This window comes from Gekko japonicus, unplaced genomic scaffold, assembly GCF_001447785.1.
Source record: "Gekko japonicus isolate JY-2015 unplaced genomic scaffold, Gekko_japonicus_V1.1 scaffold667, whole genome shotgun sequence".
NCBI lineage: Eukaryota > Metazoa > Chordata > Lepidosauria > Squamata > Gekkonidae > Gekko > Gekko japonicus.
Window position 1 is genome coordinate 643651 of NW_015163623.1, and position 27739 is coordinate 671389.

General features: G+C 41.8%; 2 protein-coding genes across 3 annotated transcripts; one reads left to right on the forward strand and one right to left on the reverse strand.

Moving 5' to 3' along the window:
- The first annotated feature begins 1110 nt into the window (after positions 1 to 1110).
- On the forward strand, positions 1111 to 9186 carry AK3 (adenylate kinase 3). The gene is made up of 5 exons (XM_015407470.1): positions 1111 to 1410; positions 4798 to 4917; positions 6861 to 7033; positions 8154 to 8272; positions 8628 to 9186. The coding sequence occupies exons 1-5, from the start codon at positions 1260 to 1262 to the stop codon at positions 8749 to 8751; spliced, it is 687 nt and encodes a 228-aa protein (XP_015262956.1). The 5' UTR covers positions 1111 to 1259; the 3' UTR covers positions 8752 to 9186.
- CDC37L1 (cell division cycle 37-like 1) lies at positions 3731 to 27739 on the reverse strand. 2 transcript variants are annotated; one of them, XM_015407469.1, is made up of 7 exons: positions 27583 to 27739; positions 24117 to 24398; positions 22950 to 23040; positions 22616 to 22731; positions 21832 to 21954; positions 17721 to 17885; positions 3731 to 3792 (listed from the first exon to the last, which is right to left on the reverse strand). In XM_015407469.1, the coding sequence occupies exons 1-7, from the start codon at positions 27655 to 27657 to the stop codon at positions 3763 to 3765; spliced, it is 882 nt and encodes a 293-aa protein (XP_015262955.1). In that variant the 5' UTR covers positions 27658 to 27739; the 3' UTR covers positions 3731 to 3762. The 2 variants fall into 2 exon arrangements, with proteins under 2 accessions (XP_015262955.1, XP_015262954.1); XM_015407468.1 differs by lacking the exon at positions 3731 to 3792 and adding an exon at positions 11313 to 13349.

Genomic DNA, 27739 nt, shown 5'->3' on the forward strand with positions numbered 1-27739 from the left:
CCCCACAACAGACACCCTGTGAGGTAGGTGGGACTGAGAGAGCTCTTTCGAGGACTGCTCTTGAGAGAACAGCTCTGACAGAACTATGGCTTGCCCAAGGTCACCCAGCAGCTGCAAGTGGTGGGGAATCAAACCCGGTTCTCCCAGATTAGAGTCTGCGCAGTTAACCACTACACCAAACTGTCTCTCAATGAAGATGGGGACGGAGGTATAAGCCCCCTCACTTCCTGTCTGCTTTCCTTATGGGGGAACCATATCGATGCCAAAGTAACTCTGTATGTGTGTGTTTTTAAAAGCTGTATTATAACATCTTATTTTAAAAAATCCCAAGGGTTGGGTTACCAGTTGGGAAATTCCTGGAGATTTGGGGGTGGAGCCTGGGGGGCAGGGTTTGGGGAGGGACCTCAGCAGGCTATAATGCCGAAATTCCGATGTTGCGATTTTCTCCAGAGGAACTGATCTCTGTTCCCTGGAAGTCAGTTGTAACTCAAGAGATCTCCAGGCCCCACCTGGAGGTTGGCTTTCCTACGTATGTGGCATTGGCAGATCCTGAGCATACAACCTAGAGCGGGGGGGGGGGGGGGGTTTGGGCCCCGCCCAAAAAAAAAGATGCTGAGGAAAAAAACCGGGGGGGGGGGGGGGGGGGGAGATTTGGTCCCGACCCATGTTCCCTCTAAGCTGTGGCGTCTGGTGAGCAATAATTCTACTTTGTGAGCTGCTGGCATTAGAGTTGTGAGCGAGCGATTTGGCTGCTGCAGAAATCAGTTTGCTCTGGAGCCATTTTCCCTGAGCTGAGACCAAAATGTGTGAGCCGGAGGCTAAAAAACTGTGAGCTAGCTCACACTAACTCAGCTTAGAGGAAACATTGGTCCCAACTGATCTGCAGTAAGGAGGGCCATTCTACCCATGTGGGAAAGGAACGATAGCAAGGAAACGAGGAGGCCAAAGAGCGTTTGGGAGCAAGAAAAGTCTGGGAAGTGGCAGCAGGAACCAAAAAGAAAGCTCGGGGCTGGGCTAAGACCGAGGGAGGAGCTTCGTAGGCATTCGGGTTCAGCCTCCATTTCCTGCGCCGCTACGGCAGGCGGGTCTTGTCGTCTAATCTCCGGGGAGGGGAGGGGGGAGGCGGGTTGAGTTGGCTCCGGGGTCGTGGCGAGAGAGGACGATGCTCCGGGCTGCCCAGAGCCGCTGCTGAGGCTCCCCGGCTCAGAATCCCCCGCGACGTCTCTTGGGCATCGCCAGCCCCCCAAAACGGTTCCGGCATGGTGGTGCGGCCGCTGCTGCTGCGGGCCCTCATCATGGGGCCCCCTGGGTCCGGGAAAGGCACCATCTCCTCCCGCATCGTTAAGCACTTTGCCCTGAAGCACCTCTCCAGCGGCGATTTGCTCAGGGAAAACATGAACAAGGGGACAGGTATGGAGAGGGGGCGCGCGCTTTGGGGTCAGAGGGGGCCGGTGGGAGTTCGTCGTGTGTGCACCCGCATAACGCTGCTCAGCAGACCACGACTTTCCAGGGGCTGCAACCATCTGGAGCCAGTGGCTGTGCAGGCGGGAGGTCTAGAGGAGCCACCTGGGAAGGCACCCCCAGAAGTTATGCTTGCCACCTCGCCCCCCCCCCCTCCCCGCAGCGTTCTTGTGCTCTTAGCAGGCAGGCAAGACGCAGAAATTCAGCAGAGTAGTTTTTATCTGATGCAGCACTGCAATGAGGGCAGAATGCATCTTTGTGAGAGCCCTTCTGGGAAACTGAAAATGGGTAGCCACTCCAGGATGAATTGGGGTTCTGAATACATCAGCTCTGCTGTATGGCTGTTGTGCATTTGCCTCTTTCTTTTGGCTTACTGAAACAGTCTCACAAGAGGGTACCAACCTGTTGATGGTGGTGCTAGATGTGGAAACGCAAGACATTTGTGTAACACAGTAGTGTCAGTCCTCCTGTACTGTCATGTGACAAAGCTCTCTGTCCTCTGCAGAGGACAGTAGAATAAAAGTAAAATTATTAGAGAGGGGTGTGTGTGCATGAACATATATGGTAGCATTACCCAGCATTGTGGACATGACTTTTGACACATGCAGCTAGCATTGGAAGTGTGCTAAGAGACTAAGAGGTGCCCTTTTGGTTGAACCATTGAGGCATTTAAGTTATGTTGATAACTTCTGAGCACTGGGGAGGGGTTTGACGCATGCAGCTAGCATTGGAAGTATGCTAAGATACTTTTGGTTGAACCATTGAGACATTTAAGTTCTGTTGATAACTTCTGAGCACTGGGGAGGGGTTGTGGCTCTGTGAGAAAGCCTCTGCTTTGCATGCAGAAGGTCCCAGGCTCAGTCTCTGGCATCTCAAAAAGGACCAGGTAGCATGAAGTGAGACCTCTTCCTGAGACCCTGGAGAGCTGCTGCCAGTCTGAGTAGACAATACTGACCTTGATGGAATGATGGTGATTCAGTATGAGGCAGCTGGATGTATGTTCAACTGTTGTTTTTTGTAGCTCAAACTGGAATGTGGCTGCTGAGCTCTTGCTGTCTTTGTGGTATATATAACTATGTTTCAAAGATATTTTAACACTTACATTTGTTGCAAGTTGCTTGGAGAGGCTGGTGGCAGAATTATAGCATAGATAGTTAAATAAATAGTCATTTTTCTTTCTGTTTCTAATAACAGCCAAACCCACCTCTGGAATCTTTCACACATCAGGGCATGAAGACAATAGCTGTGGTTGTTCCCTGCATGCACCATTCAGCATGATACTGCTGCTTAAGGATCATTTTGCTTTTATGGCCAGGAAACCTTGGCAGAGCAATCCATTCTTCTTCTTTTTGTATTTGTGTGTGTGTGTGTGTGTGTGTGTGCGTGCGCGCACCTGGAAGTCATGGCGACCTCTGGTGACTGACCCCTACTGGGGGCCTGGAGGATATTCAGAGAGGTGGTTGAATAAAGCCTGCCCCCACCTCCCGCCTCTGGTATTTCAAGGAGATCTCCCATCCAAGTACTTTTCAGAGTCGACCCTGCTCAGCTTCCGAGATCTGACAAGATCAGGCTTGCCTGGGCTATCCAGAGCAGAGCAGAGCAATCCATTCTTGATGACAGAAAACACAAATCGTCTTCAGTATGGCAAACTGTGGGATTTGAATCTGACACCTGGTGGCTAATTCCAAGAGAAAGCGCTTGGTTTACCCTACAGAGCCTCGCTTTCCTGGACTCAGGTGTTCTAGGAAATACAGACATGTCTCTTGGGCAGTGAATACGGCTTCATAATCTGTCTTGGAAAGACAAGTTTGCCTAATGACATTGGGGACCTTTGTACTGATTTATGTCCTGGATCCCATTGCTGGGAATTTCACTTCCCAGCAAGTAAACTGGCCTAGCCTCCTTGTAGATAACAATGTCCATGGAACAGGGTCATTCACAAACAAAGTAGGGGTCATATACTTGGGGGGGGGGGGGGTTCCCTTTCTGCAGAAAAATGATGTGTGTAAGGTTCCTCAACAACCTAAGACAGTTGGGTGAGGTCTGCAAATACTCCCAAATGGGGAGAGTAGTGAGAGCTGCTGAGCTTCATTAAAAGAAACAACGTGGGAAGAAGAGGGCAAAATGAGCCCTCTCAGGTCCATAAAACTCCAGAGAACCCGGGAGATTGAGATTTTCAGGGTGAGGATTTCCTACTGTGATACATTTGCAGATCCCCAGCTTGTCACTTCTCTATTTTTGATGCTGCAAGGAATTAATCTTGAGGCGTGGGGTTTTGTTGTTGTTTCATGGTAGTGGATGCTATTTTTTCTGTCCATGGGTTGGGTGAAGCTGCAAGGGTAATAGAATGAAATCAGCTCTGACTCATGAAAGCTCATTGTGGAATAAATGTTGTTAGTCTTTTGTGGCAAAATAACGAAGAAGTCCCGTGGCACCTTAAAGACTAACACAGCTACCCCACTGGAATTAACAGAATTATTTGTCTGGGAATGAAATGCATAACTAAATAAAAAATACCTGAAATGGTTTGTCTGTAGTACTCAAATTTTACAACTGTTACACATATATTTTTTAATTTCTCTGTATAGATCTTGGAACTTTGTAACTTGCACTAAAGGATGCCCAGTGTCATCTTTTGTTACCCTCAGTTTTCTTCCCTTTCTACCTTGTTTGTCTCTCATACGGTGCTGAATCAGAGGCATTTAGCCAGTTTAAATATACATTGCAGCAGTCACAAGTTCATGCAAGTTAAACATTCACTTATATCCACCTAGAGTTTACCACTGAAATTAAAGGAAGATCATATCCAGGGAGGGAGGTAATGGAAAAGAAAGAGTTGTGGTGGTGTGTGCCGTTTGCCTAAGGGTGGCAGATGAGGGTGTAAGAGATGTTGACTCAATGCTGGTCTTGAGAGCTGAGGAGAATTCCCTCATCTTCTCCCTGAGATATGGCTTAACAGTTTGCAAATGCCAACAAGACTTAATTATAAACATGTTATATAAAATCTTTTCCCAAAGAAGAATTAGTTGTCTGTGGAATACGTAACAGCACACAAATTTTGTTTTGCAATAAAAGATTGAGACCTGTACTCCATTGCTTGGCAACTGATTCCCTGCAGAACATGACATAAATTAGCCACAGTGGGCATCTGGCCTAGTCATAGAACAAAAGGCCCACATCCTCAAAGAAGAGACAGTTTGTCCCTGGTCTTTCACCACAAGAAGGCAGAAGTATTGAATGAAAAGCAGAAAATTCAAAACAATGGAGGGGGAAGCGGTACAGTTCCATACAGCTGCGGGATTCTAAGGAGGCTTGTTTGTTTTTTGGTTTCCACAGAAATTGGTATAATTGCTAAGACCTACATTGATCAGGGGCGACTTATTCCTGATGATATTATGACCCAGCTGATGCTAAATGAGCTGCAAACACTAGAGCAGCACCACTTGCTGCTGGACGGTAAGAGTCTTGTTGCAACCCATTGAAGAACCAAAGTTGGCCCTTGGTTATAATGCATTAAGCACTGAGGCTGTGCAAAGAAGCATTATGTGAGACTTCTCCCCTCCCCCCCATGCCTTCTAGAAGCTAATGAAAATTGGAGCCTGAACAATTTCCTGAACTGGTACAAGATATTTAGTTAAGGAATTCCCTCCAAGATATGAGGGTATGGCTTTTAGTTATTACCCCCTGTTCTGTATCAGGTAGAATGGATATCCCAGTCCCACGGCCACTTCTGCTGATTCCCTGAACCCCTTTAATAAAATGTGACTAAATAGTACACAAGCATTTGGTCTAAGCTTGTAGCTGTGATTCCATAGTTCATGGTGGGAGTGTGTTTCATATGGAGGCCCAAGCACTTGCAAAAGCCATTTAGCACCTCTCCTAGGAGAGAGGAAGGCACAGTGAATATACAAAGAAAGGCTTAAATGAAACAGCGTCAGGAACTTACAGGATTTGCTGAGATAAAGGCGGTCATTAGAGATACCCGACTGAGGAGGGCCCCTGAGTCGGGGTGGGTGGGTGGGTGGGTTTCTGTGTGACAAGCAGCTGGGCCAACCTCAGTCCTGCCCTTTTTCTCATGAAGTAAGGAAATGTGTTTGCTTCTCTGTGTGAAGGGGGAGGTGGTGCCTGCTGCACTATGCCGCTTGTTTTCCTGCTTGCCCATCCATCACACCAACAGGCATCTCATCAGTTTGAAACAGTAGTTTTCAAACTTTGCTACCTTCAGGGGATCGTTTTCATGCCAACTAAGTCTGCCAAAAAACCCGGGGACGTCTGGCACAGAAGCCCTGGACATTGCAAAAGCTTCTGGAATCTTTCCAGTATGAGGCTCTTACCAGCCCCATTGGGTTGTGCACTGTGTTGCGTGAACTAAGTGTGTGCACTGGGGTGCCTCCTTAAATTCCTGCAGCTGTGCATTTCTGGGGAAGCTCAGGAGTGGAGGGCAAGCTGCCTTTTCTAATGAGGAGCCCCTGAGAAGTTTCAAAGGGAACCCTAGCCTTTTCTGGAACATTTGAAAAATGTTTAATACAGACCTGAGTACCCCTCTCCCCCCACATCTGCCTAAGGGAATCAGAGAATAAACTAAGAAAATAAGCGATTAAAATCATTTCTAAGAGAAAAGAATAAAGAAAACGGCTTCTTCCCAGGAGCAGCTGAGAATTATTAAATAATTTCCAGTTGCTCCATATTACAAATGAATAACTTTTTTGTAGCCAGGTTAATCTGATTGCTGTATTGTGTTTAAGAGACCAGAGTAAAATGTAGCCATAGGAAAATAATCCAGAACACCTCCCTTAGCTCAGGCATGTCATTTTACTGTATTCTGATGGTTTAGTCTGGATTTTCTTATCAGGTTGTCTCTGCAGCTGGGTTTGTTTGTTTTCTACTTGACCTATGGTTGAGTATCATTGAACTTGGGTGTGTTGTCTCTGTTAATTTGTAGGATGGGCATAGGTGGCAGAATTGCAGAGGGGCCACATTGCCAAGACTGTCATCCTGGGGCAAGGCAGGGCCAATTGTCTCATCGATGGCCTCAAAATAAATGCATGTGATCCAAGGAAAGTGTTTCACTTTCAGAAATAGGTACACTGCATGCAAATATCTGCAGCTGACTCAGGCAGGTGAGCCAGGCCCTGTACTACAGAGAAATGCAACTGTGTGACCAGTTTTTACAGTTGCCATCTCCGGGTTGGGAAATTCCTGGAGATTTTAGGGGTCAAGCCAGGGGAGGCATTTTCTCCTGGGAAACTAATCTCTGTCATCTGGAGATGCAATTCAAAGAGATCTTCAGGTTCCACTTGGAGGTTGGCAACCCTACTGGTTTTACACCAGGCTTCTGTTTCTTCAAGAGCTCACTCCTCTGCTACTAGACTTTTACAGTGGCATTTGTCATTTCACAGGTTTCCCAAGGACTGTTCCACAGGCTGAAGCTCTGGAAAAAAGGTGTCCAATCGATACTGTGATTGACTTAGACGTGCCTTTTGAGACAATCCAGCAACGCCTGACAGCACGATGGATCCATCCTGCGAGTGGCAGGGTCTACAACCTGGAGTTCAACCCTCCCAAAGTGCCTGTTAGTGATATGCATCTTTCTACATGGTTGCACTTGGATGTCACTACCTCCTTTACTCAAACAATGCACTAAACATTTGGACTGCCCTGTATCTACTGACAATCCCTGCTGATTGTCATGAATGCAGTTGTGCCACAATTGCAGATCCTACATTTGGAGTTCTGCTGTTCGCTAGTTTTGATCAAAACTGGAACAGACTCATCCTTGCTAGCAGTGGGAAAGTTGCTAAGCTCATTTGTGATCTGTACTACTTCGAAACAAAAGTCTGTGTCAGTCCTTTGCTTTTGATTTCAGCATCTTTTTAATGAGTAGGTACCCTTATGTGACTACATTAAGCTGTTGACTATTTAGAATCTAGACATTCCTTCTACATCAATTTTAATTTTACAATAAACATACACATGCCTTCTCCCTCTACCACCTCTGTGACGCTATGTGCTTATAGGGATATTTATCTGAGGAATAAAAGACTCATCCAGTATGGGAAACCTGTATTTTGACTTGCTTTCGAACTGCTAGGTTGGCAGGAGCTGGAACTAGAGACGGGAGCTCACTCCGTCTTGCGGCACCCGGGTCTTGAACTGCTGAACTACTGACCTTCCACAGCCTGCAGTTCAGCGTCTTAACCACTTCAGCCACCGCAGCTCCTATTTTGACAGTATTGACTGCCTAATGGGAAGATAGGGAGACCGAATTCAGACTCATTGGAACTCTCAAAGCTGGCAGCAACAAACGGCTGCTGTATTATAGTCATGTGCAGGTATGAGAGAGGAATGTTATACTTTTTTAGAAATTGCCAGTATATGGCTTATTTTTATATATTTTCTTAAAAAGTAAAATACAGAACAGGCAAATGACTACCGTCTAAAGTTTGTATTGCCATCTTTCCACCTGTAACTTTATACCAATACAGGGACCATCATGCCCAAGCATGTATCAGGATTAGTGAGACAGCTATGAAGACATGCAGAAGGAACGTAACAGATACAGGGAAAACTTAAAACTGAATACTGAAATCAAAAGAGTCCTGCAAATCTGTTAGTCGTCAGATTGTTTAACACCTCTCCCTAGAACCAGCTTGTGTGAAATTCTATTATGCTTGTCCTTTACTATAACTTAGGGCACTGATGATATTACTGGAGAGCCTCTTGTTCAACGTGATGACGACAAACCAGAAACTATTATGAAGAGACTGAAATCTTATGAAGCAGAAACCAGACCTGTCTTGGAATATTACCGGTAAGATCCTTATTTTTATCAGGTGAAGATCTAGCCTATCGGGATCCACCCAGGATGAATGTGTGGGTGGGGGCTATTTACTTAAATGGTATTGTTTGAATTGGCTGCATTGGAAACGTCTATAACCACTTTGGGGACAAAAGTCATATAGATTCATATGTTTGGATACAGCCTACATATCCAAATATATATTGATATGTTTGGCTACAAAGCTGTATCGTTCTTCTGAAATCCTTAGGGAAACTCAGGCAGTTTTGTTTCTTGATGGAACAGAGGAGGGAGACATTCTGAAAGAAGAATAGAATCCATAAGTAAGCCAAACTTTTAATGTATCTCTTGGGTTTTTTATCTACAGAAGGAAAAGAGTGTTAGAATCTTTCTCTGGAACAGAGACCGACAAAATCTGGCCTCATGTTCATCGTTTTCTTCAAACCAAGCTGCCTGATGTGAGCCAGAAGGAAACTGCTGCACCTGACTGAAGCAGACCTGTCCCAGTCCTATTATGTGGAAGTATCAATAGACAGCTGCACTTCTGAAAAAGACAAATCTCATGAGAACTTAAATCATGGTGACTAGATGGGTTGCATTATGAAGTAATGTGCCACACTGATCAATATTCAAGTTAAAACTGTAAAAATGCCACTTTCCAACTCTGCAATCATCTCATTATTTCTGATATCAATTTTAAAGTGGTATTTTCATATTAGATGTCTTTGATTTTTGTAAAACTAATTTAATAAACTGGTTTTTTAAACGGTAGGTAGTATCTGGACATCGCTAGGAAGGGGGTGCTGATATGAAAAGGTTGCACATTTTATGTATAGTCTTAGAAGGGAAGAAGTGATTAAAATATGATGCCTTCAAGCAATTTGATTTCCAGAGCCCAATAAACAGCTTTGCATCAAACATTTTGCCTTAGCTACTTGCTTCCCTGGCAGCACACATCTCAAATAGGATGGTTAGTCTAAACTCTGCATGACCTAGCTCTGAGTAGAGGTAACAGTAGCCCCCGGTTTAAACAGTCTTGGTCCTTGACAAAGGCTAAAGTCTGTTTAAAATCAATTAGTGTTACAATAAAAGTACATTTTATTAACAGATGGTGACAGATCCAAAAGTCAGATGGGACAGTTTTACAGGTCTCTTTTCCAGGCTGTGAAGCTTAAGTCACATTAAGGCTTTAGAAGTATTTGTATTTTAAATGAAGTTACAAAAGCAAGGGTGTCTCACTAAAGTTTTCATAGGCTAAATTACCACTCTAGAAAACCAATTCAAAGAAACAAAATCACTAACAAAACATGGTTGGTACAGTAGAATGCAACCAAACCTTGAGCAACCTCTGAAAAGTAGTCTGGTAATAAGATAACAGCCTAAATACAGCAATAACAGACAAATATTGTATATTCCAGCTTTTTAAAAGACAAAGTGGAGTGATTAGAAACAAAAATAGCACCATAAAATAAATGGAGCTGTCAACTGATAAGCCATTTGCTCTTCCCACTACATACATAAAAATTTATTACAGAGGTTTTGATACCCCCCCCCCCCAGGAAGGCTGGGAGTGTGGGTCAATGAATTTTGACACTTTTCTGTCCCAAAAGATCTATAATCCCTGCAGTAATAATATTGTGAAAATAGAGCTCTCTCAATTCTGTACTGGTGGGAGAATGCCACTATAGTAATAATTTAGGCAGCTAAAGGCCATATTTTACAAGTATACCTAAAATAGAAAGCTTGAATGGAACAAACATGTTTGCAAGCCCATGTTTCAGACCAGTGGCTGCAGCTGAGTGTACACTCAATAGCAAACCCAAGTTTGCCTCTGCATATTGTGTGAAATAGTCCCAACAATCCTACGCACATTTACATGGAAGCCCAGAGATTTTAGTGAATTTAATGGCCAAGTTCAGAACTAGCATATAAACCAATCAATTTCTCCTGAGAGTCCCCAAACATCTGATAGTTACAATGCTACTAGCAACTCCAGAAAGGCTAATTTTGACCATGTGCGAATGAAATACAAGTTTAAGAAATGAGATCCTGGAATACTCTTTGTAAAGGAGAACACATCAAGCTTCATGCTACTGGTTCATATCATTAAGTCCTCCATATCTGAATATCTGTTGCCTTGAAAACCCTACAGGGTTGCCATGGGTTGGCTGCCAAAAAAAAAAGCTGTGTTCTGCTTGCATATGAGAAAAGGTCTCTTTTGTATGTTTTATATTCACAAACCCATGAGTGATATCAATCCAACCACAGGAGTCCACTGGAGAACATAAAACACTTTTTGTGGCCAGGGCAATTGTAAGCATAACGCCATATCCTTGATGAAGACACAATCCCAGAAACATCAGTAAATCATTACAGAATATGTAACAGTGGTCAGTTGCTCCATTCCCTGTTGACTTGTCATCCATTCAGTACCTAAAGGTTTCCAGACAAGGAAGCTGATTAATGATCACAGAAGATTTGTTATTTGTCCCCTCTCTTTTTTTAAACCACTAATTTTCCATCAAGTTCACAAATCAGTCTGTATTTACACAAAAAAAGGGAAGTTGCTTTGTTTTTAAACTATTGCCAATGAATCTCATCTGACAGTCTCCTAATACCCGTAAAGTTTACCACTTCATGTTTTCATGCAGCTTTCCTTTGAAATTCCTTTTAGGGATAAATGTACTCTATCGTATTCATGCTTATGTGGCAAAAATTTCAATGGTGCATACTTCCACACTTGCATGCAGGGATGGAGAAAAATGTACTAATTTAAAAACAGGGATCTCATATAAACCCAAAGTAAGCAGAGAGTTGCAGAACCTGGTCGAGGTATCATTCCACACCCCAGTAAATTCAATTGTGTTTTTGTAACACTAACAGCTACCACCCAAAACTTTTTCCTACAGTAAAGTGACAATAAGCAAGAAGAAAACCTTTGTTTCCTTGCCTGTAAAGTTAAAAGGCAAAGTCACTCAATCTTACATATTGAACTTAAAGGGAAACTTTCAGTTCCAATTCTACACAAGGACACGGTGCCCTGGATCTACAGCATTTAATATATGAAGGTGGAAACTAGGAGGGCTCTAATGATTAGAAACCATATTCTGAAGTGATGTCATTACAACAGCTGGAAAGCAAAGAACCACATATTTAATAGCAAAGTTGGAACTTTGTGTGAAGATTAGGCCATTCTCTTGCGCCTCAGTGTCTGATCCCTTAAAGTAAAAATGTTTTCAGCTAAGTGAACGTCTTATCTCCTCTTTTTGGGACATCCAAAGAAACTGTTTCAACTACAGAATGTGGACTGGACACATGCTAAGGATGATTTTGCTTCATACTTCGAGCCTCATTGACAGTCAGGGTACAGAAGAAAGGACAGTTTATCTAGCAACAGTGCCACTGCCCATTAGTTATAAATAGTAAGTAATGCCTAGGGGAATGTGCCCCCCCTTCAACTTGGTTCTGTTTGTTTAGCTGGTATGTTAAAATACTGTTTTCTGCATAGACCAGAATATAAAGCAATTATGTACATACTGAGAAAATAATGTCTACACCCCGATTCTTAGTTACACCTTCTTCTACTTCAGCTCCTACTGCTAAATAGGCAAGCCACTGGTCCATTTTTTTTTGTTTAAAGCTTCACTTCCTGGCACCAGGAAGTCTACAGATAACAGTTCATTTGTACACACAGTTCTACATCGTGCACTTATATAACTCCTCTGGAATCCAATGGTAGGTTTCCCTATGGGCTGCCATTTCCACCAGATTAAGTAAGGAACAAGGGAACCGAGGCAAACAAGTTTCAGATTAAAATCTAGCATATCTCTCCCTGATTCTGGGATGGATCACACCCATGCCCCCTGCGAGAGCTGAAACTGCATTGTCACTAAACAGCAACAACCCATTCATGTCTTCAGCCTGTCTAGCTGCAGCATGGCAACTGCAGAAGGGTGGAAGATGGCGGTGACTTCCTGTTGGAATCATGAGAACAATTTTCATGTAAAGATGACAGAGTTTGGTGTATATGGAAAACACTCTAGGACCAGGAACTGATAAAACAAATTCTTTGGGTGCTGGAGATGTTTTCATTTTACATTATCAACTGGAGACTTGCCCTGCTGAGGCAAACCTTAAGCTTCACACTCAATACAGTTTGCTTTTAAAAAGTTTTGTTTGGATTTGGCACTTAAGTTCCCTTAAATACTTATCTTAACTTAAAAAAAATTATCACAATCACTCTTTGGGTACAAAAGTAACCAGCTAATGCTGATTTCTCTTCCCTTCTGAATGCCCAGTGGCAGATGTGTGTTAAACCATTCCCTTGTTCTAGGAAAATTAGCTTTCCTGCAACAATAGCTCTAGAAAATATTGTTTTCACATTCAAGTCTGGGCAACTGTTGCCACTTGCACATCAAATTAGGGTAATGTCAAAACAAAAAATAAAAGCCTTTGGCCCAAAGCCGAAAATTAATATGTCATCCTGGCAACAGAGTTAAAAGGCCAGTGCTCCCCCCCCGCCATCCAAATCAGCAATGTTGCTAGCAACCACTGATTTATTGCTATTCATGATAAAATCAGATTTGAGTGCTCACAATACAAGCAATAGAATGTATAACAATGATCTCAAAATCCAGAGTGAGACATGGGCATGTCTAATAAGACTAAAGCAGATTCCTCCTAGGATTAACTACTTGTAAACATTGCAACTGTGCAGATTTCCCCCCATAATTTGATTCCTAAAATTAAAAAGGGCAGAGTTTAGTAGTAGCAGAAGAAACCTCCAGTTTCACATTCAGCGACAGATAAGAATCTCTCTCCTAAAACACAAACAAAAGAAAACAAAAACCCTAGCAGCACATTTTCCAAACGAAGGACAAGTGTGTTTCTGGATTACCCTCTCTCCAAAAAACAGCCAAACTAAAGTGCAGCACCCTTAAAAAGAAGTCTCAATAAAGTCAGCATGTTCTTTTCTTTGCAATAAGAGCAGCTGGGCTCAGGAGTACTATACGGTATCCATCATTTTGGGTTCTTCCTCATCCCTGTGTACCACTGAATTCCCACTACAGCCTTGAAGCGACTCTGCATTCTGTAACGAAGAGCATAAAGACCAGGAAGTCACTTCTGGGCAAATGTCTCATTCAAAACTCATATGTCAAGAGAATGTTGGATCAAACTTCCTGCCTCCCTCTTAGCCATCCAAGGCTTTAATACCACCCCCAAAAGTAATTGTCACCCATCCTATTGGTATTCTAGAAACATTCATTAAAATCATTTTTCATGTATGAACTACTACTAGCCATTGTTGAGACTGATGCTGGCAGCAGCTTTCTGGAAGCCAACGAAGCAGTTTTGGAACTTCCTTTCAGAGGTTGTTTGTTTGGTTTCCTCTCTGCTAATATCACACAGATTTTTATTTACTTCATTTAATCCCCACCTTTCTCCCCAATACAGTCCCGAAGTGGATTACATCATCCTCCTCGCCTCCATTTTATCCTAATAACCACCCTGTGAGGTAGGGTAGGCTGACTGTGTGTGGCTGGCCCAAGGTCACCCTGCAAACTTCCAGGCAATGTGAGGATCTGAATCTGGGACTCTAGATTTAAAGTCCTGCACTCTAACCACTACACCACTCCAGTGAAAACTTTTCTGCTTGTTACCACTGGAAAGTTAAACTTTGTTTTCTTATTCATGTATTTTCCAAGTCAACTCTTTTCACAGCTTCTGCTTTTGTTCTATAGGTTTTTGTTTTATAGGTTTTTATGTTAATTTAGGTTATTAACATTTTTGAGATATTTTAACATTATTTTAAAAGTATCCTGCCCCTCAACACAGAAGTTCTTGGGTGGTTTGTAACAAATTAAATACAAAGACACAACGCAGTACCAAAAAAACTCACTCCAAAAATCACAGTGGAAACAATCTTAAAGCAGCATTTAAAGCAAATTAAAAGCAATTAAGACCAAAATTAAGATCCATCAAGATATAAAACAGCAGAGCAGGAAAAAATGCCAGGGCAAATGGGACAACAAAACAAACTTAAACAATGAACATAAAAGAGTAAATCCATGAAGCATGACAAAATAAAAATAAACTGACAACACAACATTTAACAAAAACTCAAACAAACAAATACATGCCTGGTGCCAGAAAGTTATCAGATCCAGCACCAGGTGCATAAGTGCAAAGAGGGCATGTATAGCCTTTGTTACCCCATCTTGGAGTTCTGTTAGCTCCTGACTTCTATGGGCATGGGAGGATGGCTGACCGGCCACTTCCCAGAGAATGTTTTTGTTTGCACTCTCCCGAATCCTTATCTAGAAAGCTGACTTGTTTCCCTCAGTTACTAAGTACCAGGTGCAAGGTCTCTCAGTGTCTAGAATGTAGCTTTGATGATGCTATTTGATGCTATTACTTGTAGCCAGCAATTAGGGTATAAGATGTTTAGTTCTAGCTATGCATCTCATCTTGGGTTTTGGCTGACTTCACTGTGTGTAGCTGAGGTCCAGTGGACTGAAATTAGCTTGCTATTTCTGTAAGTTTCTTTATTAAAATCTCCTTGTAAGTAAACCTGGATCTTGCATATCGTTGTCTTGGGATTTCTGGAAATCCCAGAGCTTCTAGTTAGGGTTTCAAACAGGGCATTTCACATATGGGGAGTCATGACAGAAAAGGCCCTGCTTCTTGTAACAGATCACCTCACTTCTGTTACTAATGACACAACACATGATAAAACAAAGTTCAGTGGTACCTTAAAGATAAACTACATTTATTTCAATATGAGCTTTCATGAGTCATAGCCCATGTCTTCAGATGTGTATGTGAAGGTAAAATTGTACTGGGACATCTTATGGGGAAGGTTTGGGTTGTATGAATGATCAGAATGACTTTCAAGTGTAAATCTCAATGTAAAAAGGAAGAGCAGAGGTAGAAAGGTTAGGTGAAAGTCCTAATAAATCAGCACAAAGCAGGGCCTGTTATAGAGCTCTTAACTGACAGGTAGGAATGTACAGAAGCAGGTGGTCCTTCAAATATTGCATTGTACATCACTTTAAACATGTCCCCTTTTGGAAAGCAGTATTTAATAAAATTAATCTTGGTGAACAAACCACAGGGTTGAGCAGGCCTTGTATTAATGGAACAGCAAAAAAAAAAGACATGATAACACTAAAAAACACAGGCAAAGATTCATGGGCAAAAACCATTCTGGCATGTTTTAAGACTGGTAACCTCAGATGTTCCGCAAGACTCAAGCTTGGGAGTCACTGAACATTTTCATCAGGCATCTCTGCTGCTGAAATACTCCTAGTAATAGAACTGGCAGCCACTACCTAGGAGACATCGATGCAAATGGTAACTAGAAAAATATAGCTTAGAAGGATGAACCCCATGGACTGGAATAATAGAAACAGGAAAATCAATAGCAGAAATATATGGTTATGCACATGAGGATGAACAACTGTGGCCCCGGTCACACGGGCAGGAAACTGCAGAGGAGAAGCGTGGCTGTTTGCCCTGGGGCAAACTACTGCGCAGTTACGTGATCAGACCTCCTGTGGAGGTACCGTGGAGGTAGAGCTGAGCAAGTGACCTGCAGGTCTTGCTTTAAATAGTTTATATCCTATTGTTAGCCCAGAGGTTTCAAAGAAAAAAGAAAATTGGGGAGCATTTTGGCCTTATCCCATAAAGAATGGCAAAGTACTTTTGTATCTTTTGCGGTAATCTTGATTTGGTATCCTAGATTTATGTCTAACATAGGGCTCCTTGTCTGATGCTTTATAAACTAAGTTAGCCCACACACACATTTGGATATGAAGAACTATATTCTTGATTAAGGTAGCATTTTCAATACTTCAATAAGACATACATACTGTGGTTGGGTTGTGCAACTCACAGTGCAATCTTAACTCTTCCAAAGAAGTCTTAGAAGGGTACAAATTTTGCTTACGATTACACAGTCTCTTAAATTCTTGAGACTTTGACCCTAATAGGTCTCATTCCCCTGTCATGTTTATTTATTTATTCATTCAATTTATACCCCACCCTCCCTGCTGGAGCAGGTTCCGGGCGGCTTACATGTTGACATCATCATTCTCCACACAGTAGAAGGGGAGATATAACCCCCAGAGGTTTTAAAGAAAAAATCCTAGGCCACATTAGTTGAAAATTGGGGAGCATTTTGGCGTTATCCCATAAAGCATGGCAAAGTTCTTTTGTATCTTTTGCGGTAATCTTGATTTGGTATCCTAGATTTATGTCTAACATAGGGCTCCTTGTCTGATGCTTTATAAACTAAGTTAGCCCACACACACATTTGAATATGAAGGACTATATTCTTGATTAAGGTAGCATTTTTAATACTTCAAGACATATATACTGTGGTTGGGTTGTGCAACTCACAGTGCAATCTTAACTCTTCCAAAGAAGTCTTAGAAGGGTACAAATTTTGCTTACGATTACACAGTCTCTTAAATTCTTGAGACTTTGACCCTAATAGGTCTCATTCCCCTGTCATGTTTATTTATTTATTCATTCAATTTATACCCCACCCTCCCTGCTGGAGCAGGTTCCGGGCGGCTTACATGTTGACATCATCATTCTCCACACAGTAGAAGGGGAGATATAACCATGCTAGTTGGGACAAAAACATGGGGGAGAGCTGGTAAACAGCAATTCTTGGGTGGTTTAGTGTTGGCTATGGAGTTCTATCTGGGCAAAGCTACAGCATTCAGAAAGCCCCAAGTGATGATCATTTTGACATACAAATTGGTTTACCAAGTATTTTCATCCAAATCTCCTACTGTAAGAGGCTTTTTGTTTCAGGGGGAAAATTGAAACGTCATTCATCTTGTGGGACCTCACCTAAGAAGTTTTCCTCATGGATTTCATGTTAATTACAATTTGTTTCGAATTTTAGGTTCAATTTTTATGTTTGGAGTAGTATCAGATAAAGCTGTGTATGTGAGGACCAAGTATTTTCATCCAACTCTCCTACTGTAAGAGGTTTTTTGTTTCAGGGGGAAAATTGAAACATCATTCATCTTGTGGGACCTCACCTAAGAAGTTTTCCTCATGGATTTCATGTTAATTACAATTTGTTTCGAATTTTAGGTTCAATTTTTATGTTTGGAGTAGTATCAGATAAAGCTGTGTATGTAAAGGCTGAAGGTTTAATAGATTAATCACTGGGATGCTGGACGTATTGCTGGCTTTACCCACAGCTGGGGAGAATGGAAGCAATCATGATAGACATTCACTCCCTGCTTCATGGTGTTAAGGGCCTTTAACACACAAGCACTAGGTCCTGCTATAACCTGGTATCCACAGAAACATTGCCTTACTCAGCTGGCACAATGCTGAGAAAGGAGGGAAGAAAAAGGAGAAAATAAACAAGTTTCTTCTGAGAAGATACTGCTAGGCATTAAAAGTGGCAGAAAACTACATTCATAACAAGACCTACCTGTGTAAAAGATGTAAACCCTCCTATAGAATTGAGGCTGGTATGAACGGAAGGATTCTGAACAGACATTGCTTGAAAATTTTGGGACTGCGAACAAATTCTCACTCTTGATTTGAATGCTTCAAGTTCGTTTTTAAAAGCCTCCAAATAGCCTTCTTCGCCCATCTGTCAAAAAAAAGAGTAATGACTCACAAGCAATTATGTGGTTCTCAGATTTCATGCTCAAGGTTACAAATACTCTGTACTAAAGAAGTAAAATAAAATTTCTCTGGCCAGGTAATCCACACTCTGTGTCCAAAAGCTCAATGCAATGACTTGTATAAATATGACAATTCAGTAAATGCATGTAACTTGACTTTATTTTATAGGATTTTCCCCTTCTCCCCACTAAGTTGTTCTAATTCTCCTGGCCTTTTTTTTTGGGGGGGGGGGTTATTTTTATTAAGAACAATACACTATAACAATCAATATTCAAAAAGGTAAGCCTATACTAGCCATAGTTTCAGTAAAACCAATTCAAAAAGGAAAGACAAATAAATATAACAACAATAATAATATTAACAAGAACATCAAACCATAATTTAAAAATACAGTAGAGTTCTATAAAATGTATTATTAGGCAACACTTCATGTTCTGTTAAGTAATCTATAACTGGATACCAAATGGCAACAAAGTGTTCTTCTTGTCTTGCAGTCTGATCAGCCAATAGCTATGCTAAATAGCACAGCCCTACCAGTAAGCTATGGAAATATTACTCTACCACTCTGTTGACTTCTGAAACTTCCGTAAACATTGCCCACACACTATGAAGTATTGCTGCAAGCACAAGAACTAGAAACTGTCTTCCTTTTTTAAAAAAATGAGAGGGGAGACTATAAGAAAGCTGATTTCTCCACCATCATAGAATCTCTGCATGCACCCAGCCTTGCTGATAGCTACTGTTGCATACAGCCCATAAAAAGAAACTAAACATGAATGGCCCTCTCTCAAGCTACTTACATACTAAACTATGTAAATTATGTGCATAAATCTTTCCTGCAGTGAGAATTTAAATATAAGAGCAACTTGCAGGGTAACTTTGTGACTTGATAATATGTAAAGTGCCTTCTTGAATGCCACAGAATGAAACCGGGTACTAAAAGACAAAAGAACATATATTCCATGTGTCCCTCTTTAAAGCTTAAGGCATTCCTTTGCAAGTGCATTTGACAGCAAGACCCAGTGCTTGAAATGGAAACAGATTTTTTTCATAGCTATCCACAACACACAGCCAGTGTGACCTGTGAATATTTTTAGACATCCGTTTGCTTTGCTGTGCTCAAGCCAAGTGCGGTCCAGGCTCCACAAGTCTATTTATAGCAATGGAATGTAGAACTCTTTAAAATATAATTCCATATCAAGAACTACCACCAAAGCTCTGGTATTTATTTACTCCATTTGCACTCCACCTTTCTGCCCACTGGAGACCAAAAGTGGCTTATGTTGTTCTCTTCACCATTCTATCAAATTCTTTTTTTTCAAATTCAAATACCTTTTATTGGCATACAACACCATTCTATCTTCACAATAACCCTGTGAGGTAGGTTAGACTGAGAGACTGTGACTCACCCAAGGTCACCCAGCATGGTTCTGTGGCAAAGTGGGGATTTGAACCTGGGTCTCCCAGATCCCAGTCTGACATTCACTACAGCATACTGACTCCAAAACAGACATAGGTGTTCTATTCTTAAATTATTAGCTCATTAAAAAAAACAACCCTTAAGACAGTGACTGAAATCTTTGAACCACCTGAAGCTTGCCAACCTCCTTGTTAAGCCCTTTAGAGGGACACTAGGGGGGTCATACATGCTGCCTCAGCTTTGTGTGCTGGATCCAAGATGGAATATGTAGAACAAATCTTTCTGTTTCCCTTAGTCCAACTCCCCCTGCACCCTCCCCAAAAGCCACCACTGAGAGTTTGGGGGGGAGGTCCCGAGAAAAGCATGCTATGGGCACAGATGCAGAACTTAAATTGCTCCCTCTGGCACAAGCTTTTGCTCTGCTTGTGGAACTTCCTCCTTAATATAAGAGACTATATCTCATTTGATTCCTGTTTCATGCAGCAGTTCCTCATGTGAGATTCTCCAAACCTCAACAGCAGCTTTATGGGAATGTACAGGAACATACAGAGGAAATCAGAAAACAGGGAAGATCCACTACTGCCAAAAAAGCTTGGATCCAACCTGTATCTCCTCAGTATAAGAGCATAAGAAGAACCTTGCTGGATTAGACCAATAGTCCATCTAGTCCAGCATCCTATCTTACACAGTAGCCAACCAGTTCCTCTAGAGGGCCAACAGGGGAGGCCGAGGCCTTCCCCTAATGTTGCCTCTGAATGTGAAGGTTCTTCTCAGTCACCATGGCTAGTAGCCATTGATAGACTTATCCTCCATGAATCTATCCAATCCCCTTTTAAAGCTGTTTATTCCTGTAGTCATCACTACATCCTCTGGCAGCGAATTCCACACTCTTAGTGTTTAATCACTTTCTGTGCAAATCACACTCTGAACCTACTGTCCATCAGCTTCATTAGCTGCCCTCAAGTTCTAGTATTTTGGGAAAGGGGAAAAAATTACCTTTGTAAACTCTCTCCACCCCATGCATAATTGTATAAACCTCTATCATGTCCCCCCCTCCCCTTAGTTGTCTATTTCTAAAATGAAAAAGTCCTGGACTCTTCAGCCTTTCCTCATAAGGAAGGTGTGCCAACCCCTTAAGCATTTCGGTTGTTGTCCTCTGTACTTCTTCCAGTTCTGCAATGTCCTTTTTGAGATATGGTGATCAGAACTGTACACGGTATTCCGAATGAGGTCACACCACAGATCTATAAAGGGGCACTACAATATTGGACATTTTATTCTCAATCCCTTTCCTAATGATCCCTAACATAGAGTTCACCTTTCTCACTTCTGCAGTACACTGGGTTGACACTTTCATTGAGCCATTAGCCTATACCTGAAGTTGGGATTTTTTTGTCCCAATGCACATCACTTTACATTTACCAACACTGAACTTCATTCGCCACAGTGTCGCCCACTCACCCAGTTTGTGGAGGTCCTCTTGGAGCTCTTCACAGTCAGCCTTGGTTTTCACCATCCTGAATCATTTTGTGTCATCTGCAAACTTGGTCACTACACTACTCACCTCTAGTCCCAGATCCTTTATGAATAAATTAAATAGTACCGGCCCCAATGCCAATCCTTGTGGGACCTCACTGCTTACTTCCCTCCATTGTCTGAACTGTCCATTTATTCCTACTCTTTGTTTCCTGTCATTTAACCAGTTTTGAATCCATAAGGGAACCTGTCCTCTTATCCCATGACTGCTAAGTTTACTCAGGAGTCTTTGGTGAGGTACCTTGACAAAAAGCCTTTTGAAAGTTCAGGTATATAACATCTACCAGATCACCATTCTATACATGCTTGTTCACTTTTTCAAAGAACTCCAAAAGTATCTGCTTATACATCTGTGTCCCTCCCTCACATCTGCATATCCCTGTACAGCTCTCCAGAGTTCTGCTAAGGGTACAGTAATATACTCAATTTTATGGATATATGGCACCCTTGGATCATAATGACATGAGCAGTGTGTATAATTTCTAGTGAATCATTTGCAGATATGTGTGTATTACCATAAACAGTGATGCACGGGTATGCATGCATGATAAACAAGATACATATATATATGTCAATGGGTTAACAATTATGTTGTGTACCCTGCCCAACAATTTCATAAGTGATAATTTCTACTAGAGGAAAATCAAAGTTACTCCAGAATATAGCAGCAAAGTATTCAACATGGAAATTCAAAAAGAAGTAGAAAGGGTGGTCCAGAATTTAAGTAAGGAAAGGAGCCAAAGAGTAAATGCAATCAAGGCATTTGGTTTTGCTACAAAACACTGGCTTATTCAGAATCTGCTGGGCCTGTACTACCACCACTTTATGAAAGTTTGAAAAACAAGACACATTTATGAGCTGTGATAAAGGAAATCTTTTGCTAGGTCATAAAAGCACAAATTCTTCAAAACTACTCAAAGCTCCCCCCCCCCTTTAAACAGAAAGCACAACTCACTGTAGTTCTTTGGAAAAACAGACGAAAACAGCCTCGTGGATCCACATTACAGCTTTTGGCCATTTCAATAATGAACTGCATCACAACTGCTTGGTGGGCTACTTGCTCCATCAGAGCTCGTTTCTGAAAAAAGTCATGACCACAAAGCAGAATCAAAGCAAGACCAAAGCAGAAAGAACTGCCGCAATCCTGGTAGAGCATCAATTTGCAGCTCAGTAAGGATGCTGCAAAGCCTGCAAGAGGATATTAGGTAAAATAGCTGTTGGCCCAGAACAAACACTGCCATTTAAAAATGAATGTACCATTTCTTAAATGGCAGCTTGCACTTATAGTTAATACTCTAACAACATCAACCTTTGCAAGACAGGGTGGAAGATGGCATGGTACAAGTAAACTACTAGGTCCATATTTTAGGAAGTACCAGAGTAGGTCCTTCAAAATCTGGTCAATGTTATCCTCCATCGATTTCATGATGGAGGAGTTCAATAGACAGACTGGCCACAATTATCATATGATTACAGGCTGCTGCTAACTTCAGAGCTCTCTGGATGTTGTATGCTTCCACACACACACACACACACACACATAGTTAATACTCTAACAGCATCAACCTTTATGCTTCCATCCCCCCACCCCCCGCATTAAGACATTAAGAAGTCCAGAAACAGATCAAAAGCTGGGGACAGCTGAGTTTATCTGTAAGGATAGCCTTGGTTTAGAATACACAGGGTGATGTGGAAGAACAAGCTTCCTCTATATCAAAGGAGGCCATTTTAAGTAATACCTGTTCAGCTTCTAGATGGAAACACCATAAAAGGAGATATTTAGCAGTTTCTTCACAGACAAGGTAGGGGTGTTCAGACAGAAATCGCTGACTGTCAAACCATCTGCTCAACATGCCTGGAAAAACAATAAGAGGTGAGCAGAATAATTTATTATGCAGAAATGTTTTGATACAAGTTGAGTCCTACACTGGCTATCCAACTGTTATAATATGGGGGAAACTACATCACTGCGTTCTTCCTGACACATAAAAATAGCCTGCATTTAACCAGCACTTGAGTGATTTAAGTGAAGGTTATGGTAATCAAGATCACCATCAAGCTACCTGTACTTACCAAAATGCCTAATCTTCTGCTCATGTTTCTGAATGAAAGATTCAGATGCATCTTCTTCCATTTCTTTCCTTTCTTTTTGATTAATGAAGCTCTAGTAAACAGAATTTCAGCACTGATGAAACACCCAATATATCACAATATTTTAGTAAAAAAATCTTACATGGGAAAGCTATCATCATTCAACAGCCACCTATCAATGGAAACTATGCAGAGCACAAAAAAAGAAAAGGCCTGACCAGACTTGAGAAGCTAAAGAGCAATTTCCCAAATAACTCCTTTCTAAGAGTTGCTGTTGAGGTCAAGGGACTGGAGAAAACAGAATATTCCCTTTGCTAACTATTTCAGGTCCTGAATTTGCACTAAAGTTATACATTCATACACATGTGGTTATCTATTAAAGACCAAACGATCCAATCCATTAACTGGTTTAATTGTACAGACAAAGGATTTCCACCTGAAGAGCACAACTTTCTTGCCTCTTCCTCCTGTTGTGGTATGGAGCAGCAATTCGGGGCGCTCTGGGTTATAGTGAGAGAGCGGGGGTAAAAAAGTTCTGCTCCAAGGGTGGAAACAGTTCTGCCTATGTAAACCCTCCAGTAGGGAATTAATCTATTCTACCACACTGGCTAAAATGGCTCGTGGATTGTATTTCATGCATGCTCTTGTGTTTACTGTACGAAGTCCATTCTCCATACAAGCACTCAACAAGATTATTTCTGGGAAGCAGAAAGATTAGCAGCCCAAACCTATGCAGAGTTAAACACACCCAAGGCCAACTGAAAGCAAAAAGCTTATCTGCACATAATCAAGCATAGGACTGTGCTATAAATCTTGGTAGTTATGCAATTAACATTTGATCAACTCTGCTCAAGATCACAGATGACAATACAGAGACAGGCTAAAGCCATCACTTGGAACAAAAGCCCACCTCTTCTAAGACTTGGATCAGTGCAACTGAAAAGAATGAAATATTTACCACATATCACATTTCTAGCAATTTAATCCCAACTCCCTCCCAACCACACCCTTACTGTCAGAAATACAGGAACAGGATGCACAAAGATTCTGCAGTTATAGGTGCTATATGCCCACTTTAAAAATGCTCTGCAGTATCTATGCTTTACTTGTGCCTGTGTTTCTATTGTTTAGGAACTGATTAGTCCATACCTTATTAAATACTTCCTTGCTAACGAAATCTACATTCCACAGATCCTGCCTTTCCCGTTGCCTTAACACTTCTTCTTTCCGGCGCCACTCTTCTTCACTATACCTCAGCTCTGCAGCTGCTGCCTGCGCTTTGGCATGCTCTTGGTCTATGGACTCTGAGTTGTGCAGGGCTAGACTGCCAAGTTTCTGCTGGGCTTCTGCTAAATTCCATTTGCATTCCACAGAACTCTTCACAAATGCCTTTTGTTGCTGGCAGGCCATTTCAATCCCATCATTACAAATCTGCATGTTTAAAAAAACCCTTTTAATTATTTCCAAATAAAACAAACTGGTTTATATAACATCAGCAAACAGAACAGCTTCTTTAAAAATACTCTTGCATAAGATATTGTATACTAAGCAGTTACATAAGATTAGTGATTTGTGGTTATGAAATCACATGGGAAAACTTGTATACATGTTTTGATTAGAATGCCTCTCATGGACTTTTCTACCTAGATAGACAGTTACTCACTCAAGCAGCCTGACAGTTGGTCACCACTGCAATAAAGTGTCTCAGTGGCTTATGGCTATCACACGTGGACTTATAGCTGGGCTCTTCTTAGCTTTTTTATTCTAATAATTTTATGTTTTGATCTGTTTAATTTTTTATTGTGAGACATTACAAGAGCCCTCTAAGGTTGTCAGTGGAATCAATCTTTTGAAGTAAAAAAATATAACAGGGGTATAACAGAGGTGGCATGGACCCTTTCAAGATGTTTTGGCAAAGGTAACGGCTTGAGCAAACTGGCCTATTCTCATGAGCCTTTCTCAGGAGAATGAACCTATTCTCACTCAAGGAAAAGGTTAATTCAAAATCTGATACAGCAGTATCAAGATGCTAAAATTATCCAATCCAACACCTTTCTCAGATAGCAACTATTGACCTTTGCAAAGCCAAGGGCTTGTCTCCAAATTACCGTGATTTAAGAAGGGAAATTCTGCATGATTATTGTCTTTTCTAAAGTTCGAGTACAAAAACATCATTTTGTGTACACAAGGAAAGATGTCACTTTCTGACTGGCTGATACAACTCAGCACTACTCTTCTGAAATATACTGCCACTTTTCCTATAAAAATATTTATTCTGTGAATGTAGCACCAGAGACAGAAAACAGCCTCTTCACTACACATCAAAGATCACATTATTGCAAATCACGTTAACGAATATGGAATAAATATCACCTAGCAACTCTATACTCCTTTAGCAGGCAACAGAATCAGAATCCCAATTTTATTGGTAAGCATACACAGATGGCGAGTACAATAAAATGTTAAACTATGTTTGTGTGTGCATGCTGTCAAGTCACAGCTGAATTATGGCAACTCAGTATGGTTTTCGAGGCAAGAGACATTCAGAAATGGCAACTCAGTAGGGTTTTTGAGGCAAGAGACATTCAGAGGTGGTTTGCCATTGCCTGCCTCCATGTCATGATGACCCTGATTTTTCTTTAAGGTCGCTCATCCCAATACAAGCCAGGGCCAAGCCTACTTAGCTTCTGAGATCTGACAAGATCAGGCTAACCTGGGCTATCCAGATCAGGGTAACTAAACTCTGTTCAATGATCCCGAGTTCTATATGTGACTAAGTATGTGATCTTATGCACATTGACCTGGCACTATATCCCACTGAATACAATGAGGCTTCTTTCGCAATGAACATACATGACCCCACTCTGCATGGCTGAAATTCTATGCATAGTATCATGGAAGCAGATCCCATTAAATAAAAGGGATTCCTTCCATGTAAATCTGCAGGATTGGTCTTATTTATAATTCTGTATTTTATGTAACACAGACACATTCACACACACAGGCTGTGGGGTGCTCTATACTCAATGAGTACTTTTAAATTTCTTGTTCTGTGCCCATTCAGTATGCTCAAGAGAGAGAATTTGCTGTTCAACGCCCCCTCCCCGGATGAATGGTGTCTTGGAGAAGGGTTTTTCCATTAACAGACAGGAACAAAACAAGGAAAACCCTAGTAGGCCAATAATGGTGACAGTAAACAAGAACAGTTTCATTTTGTTTTTTAAATAGCAAACATATCAACATGCTTGCAACCTTCAGTGACATGGGGGCATGTGAGTGCCCTTTAATCTGCTATAGAAATAGAAACAACATGACAGCAATACACTGAAAACAAAGAAGGCAAAAGGGCAAACTCTAGTCTAGGAGATAATGAAAAAAGAAAAAAAGGGATTTCCATCTCTTCACAGTCATTCTGTCTCTTTCTATAAGTCACAAATACAGCCAGCCACTTACTGACAGGCTCTCCCCACAAACATTTTGCAAACGATACAAAACTGAATTTCTCAGAAGGGTATTTTTGCACAGGTAATTCAGCTATACTTTAATAAAATTGTTCAAAAATATGCTTTAGTAAAGGGATAGGGATTGTGGACTGTATTACTGTGTATATGATGTACTGTAATCTGTTGCTGCATGTATGATCTTACTATATAATTTCTGCATTGTTTAACATACGTTAATACTTATTCTTGTTTCAGCTCTTTTTTCAGATTTCAGTAATCCTAACCCTATTGTATCACTTTACATGTCCCATCCTGTTGACAGTATTCACTTACACTGTGTGATCTGCTTTGAGACTTTGAGAAAAACAGCCTATAAATAACATATAAAAAATCAAGTCTCTGACAGTGAATGTGTGTGATGTTCTGAAGTAGAAACCACCAGATTAGAGTAATAAAGCAGATTTGGGGCCTTGACATCTTTTCCTTAAGAGCATCCAAGATGCAAAGGAAGAAGTCCAAGGCTGGGAAGGGGGGTGGGGAGCAAGCAGTGACTCATCCATGGGGCCTTGACCCACCTTTAGCAGAGAAAAACGTAACAAAAGAGGTGTCCTTTTGAATGAGAAGAGTTTCCTGTTTAACACGGTGTCACACATAGTCTCTCTCTCCAGCTCCCAAAAGCTAGAAGGGAGGAGACGGCCCGAACTCCCCTCCAGCCCATCATGGCTGCTTCTGACGGGTCTGTGTGTATGGGGGGGGAATCTGAGGACACAAATTCTGAAAGGAGGAACAAGAGCCAGGGCAACAGGGCCACGAAATGCTGGAGACTTGGGGAGAAGACACTAAGACGCCCCTGGTCTGCTGCGCGTTGCAAATTCACTGTGTTTCTGGATTTTGTCAGCCACCTGGACAGCAACGTTGGACTAAACGGCGGAGTGAAACAAAGCATTTAAACCGAGTAAAGGGCTAAATCCGTGCTCTGCCGAAGCAATCCCTTTGTGGTTAAAGGAGACAAAGATTCCATTCCTCTTGGGTACGATACCAGGGCCGACAGCCCCCCCCCCACCTCCCCCCGGAGCCTCCCCAACAGAAAGCAGACAATATTTCAGGGACATTGAATCAGTGCGTCTCTTGGGAAAGAAGTGGCGCTTCTACACGGAGAGAGAGGGCAGTACCTGCGAGTCAGGCGGCTGCAGCTCCTCTTCTCGACTCGGGCATAAATTAAGGGAGCGCGGCGGCCACGCCGCCATCCCCGCACTCTGTTACGACAGATAAAAATAAGATCCCCCTTGCCCTGATTCACGCTGGTACTGGGGACCGTTATGGATCCCA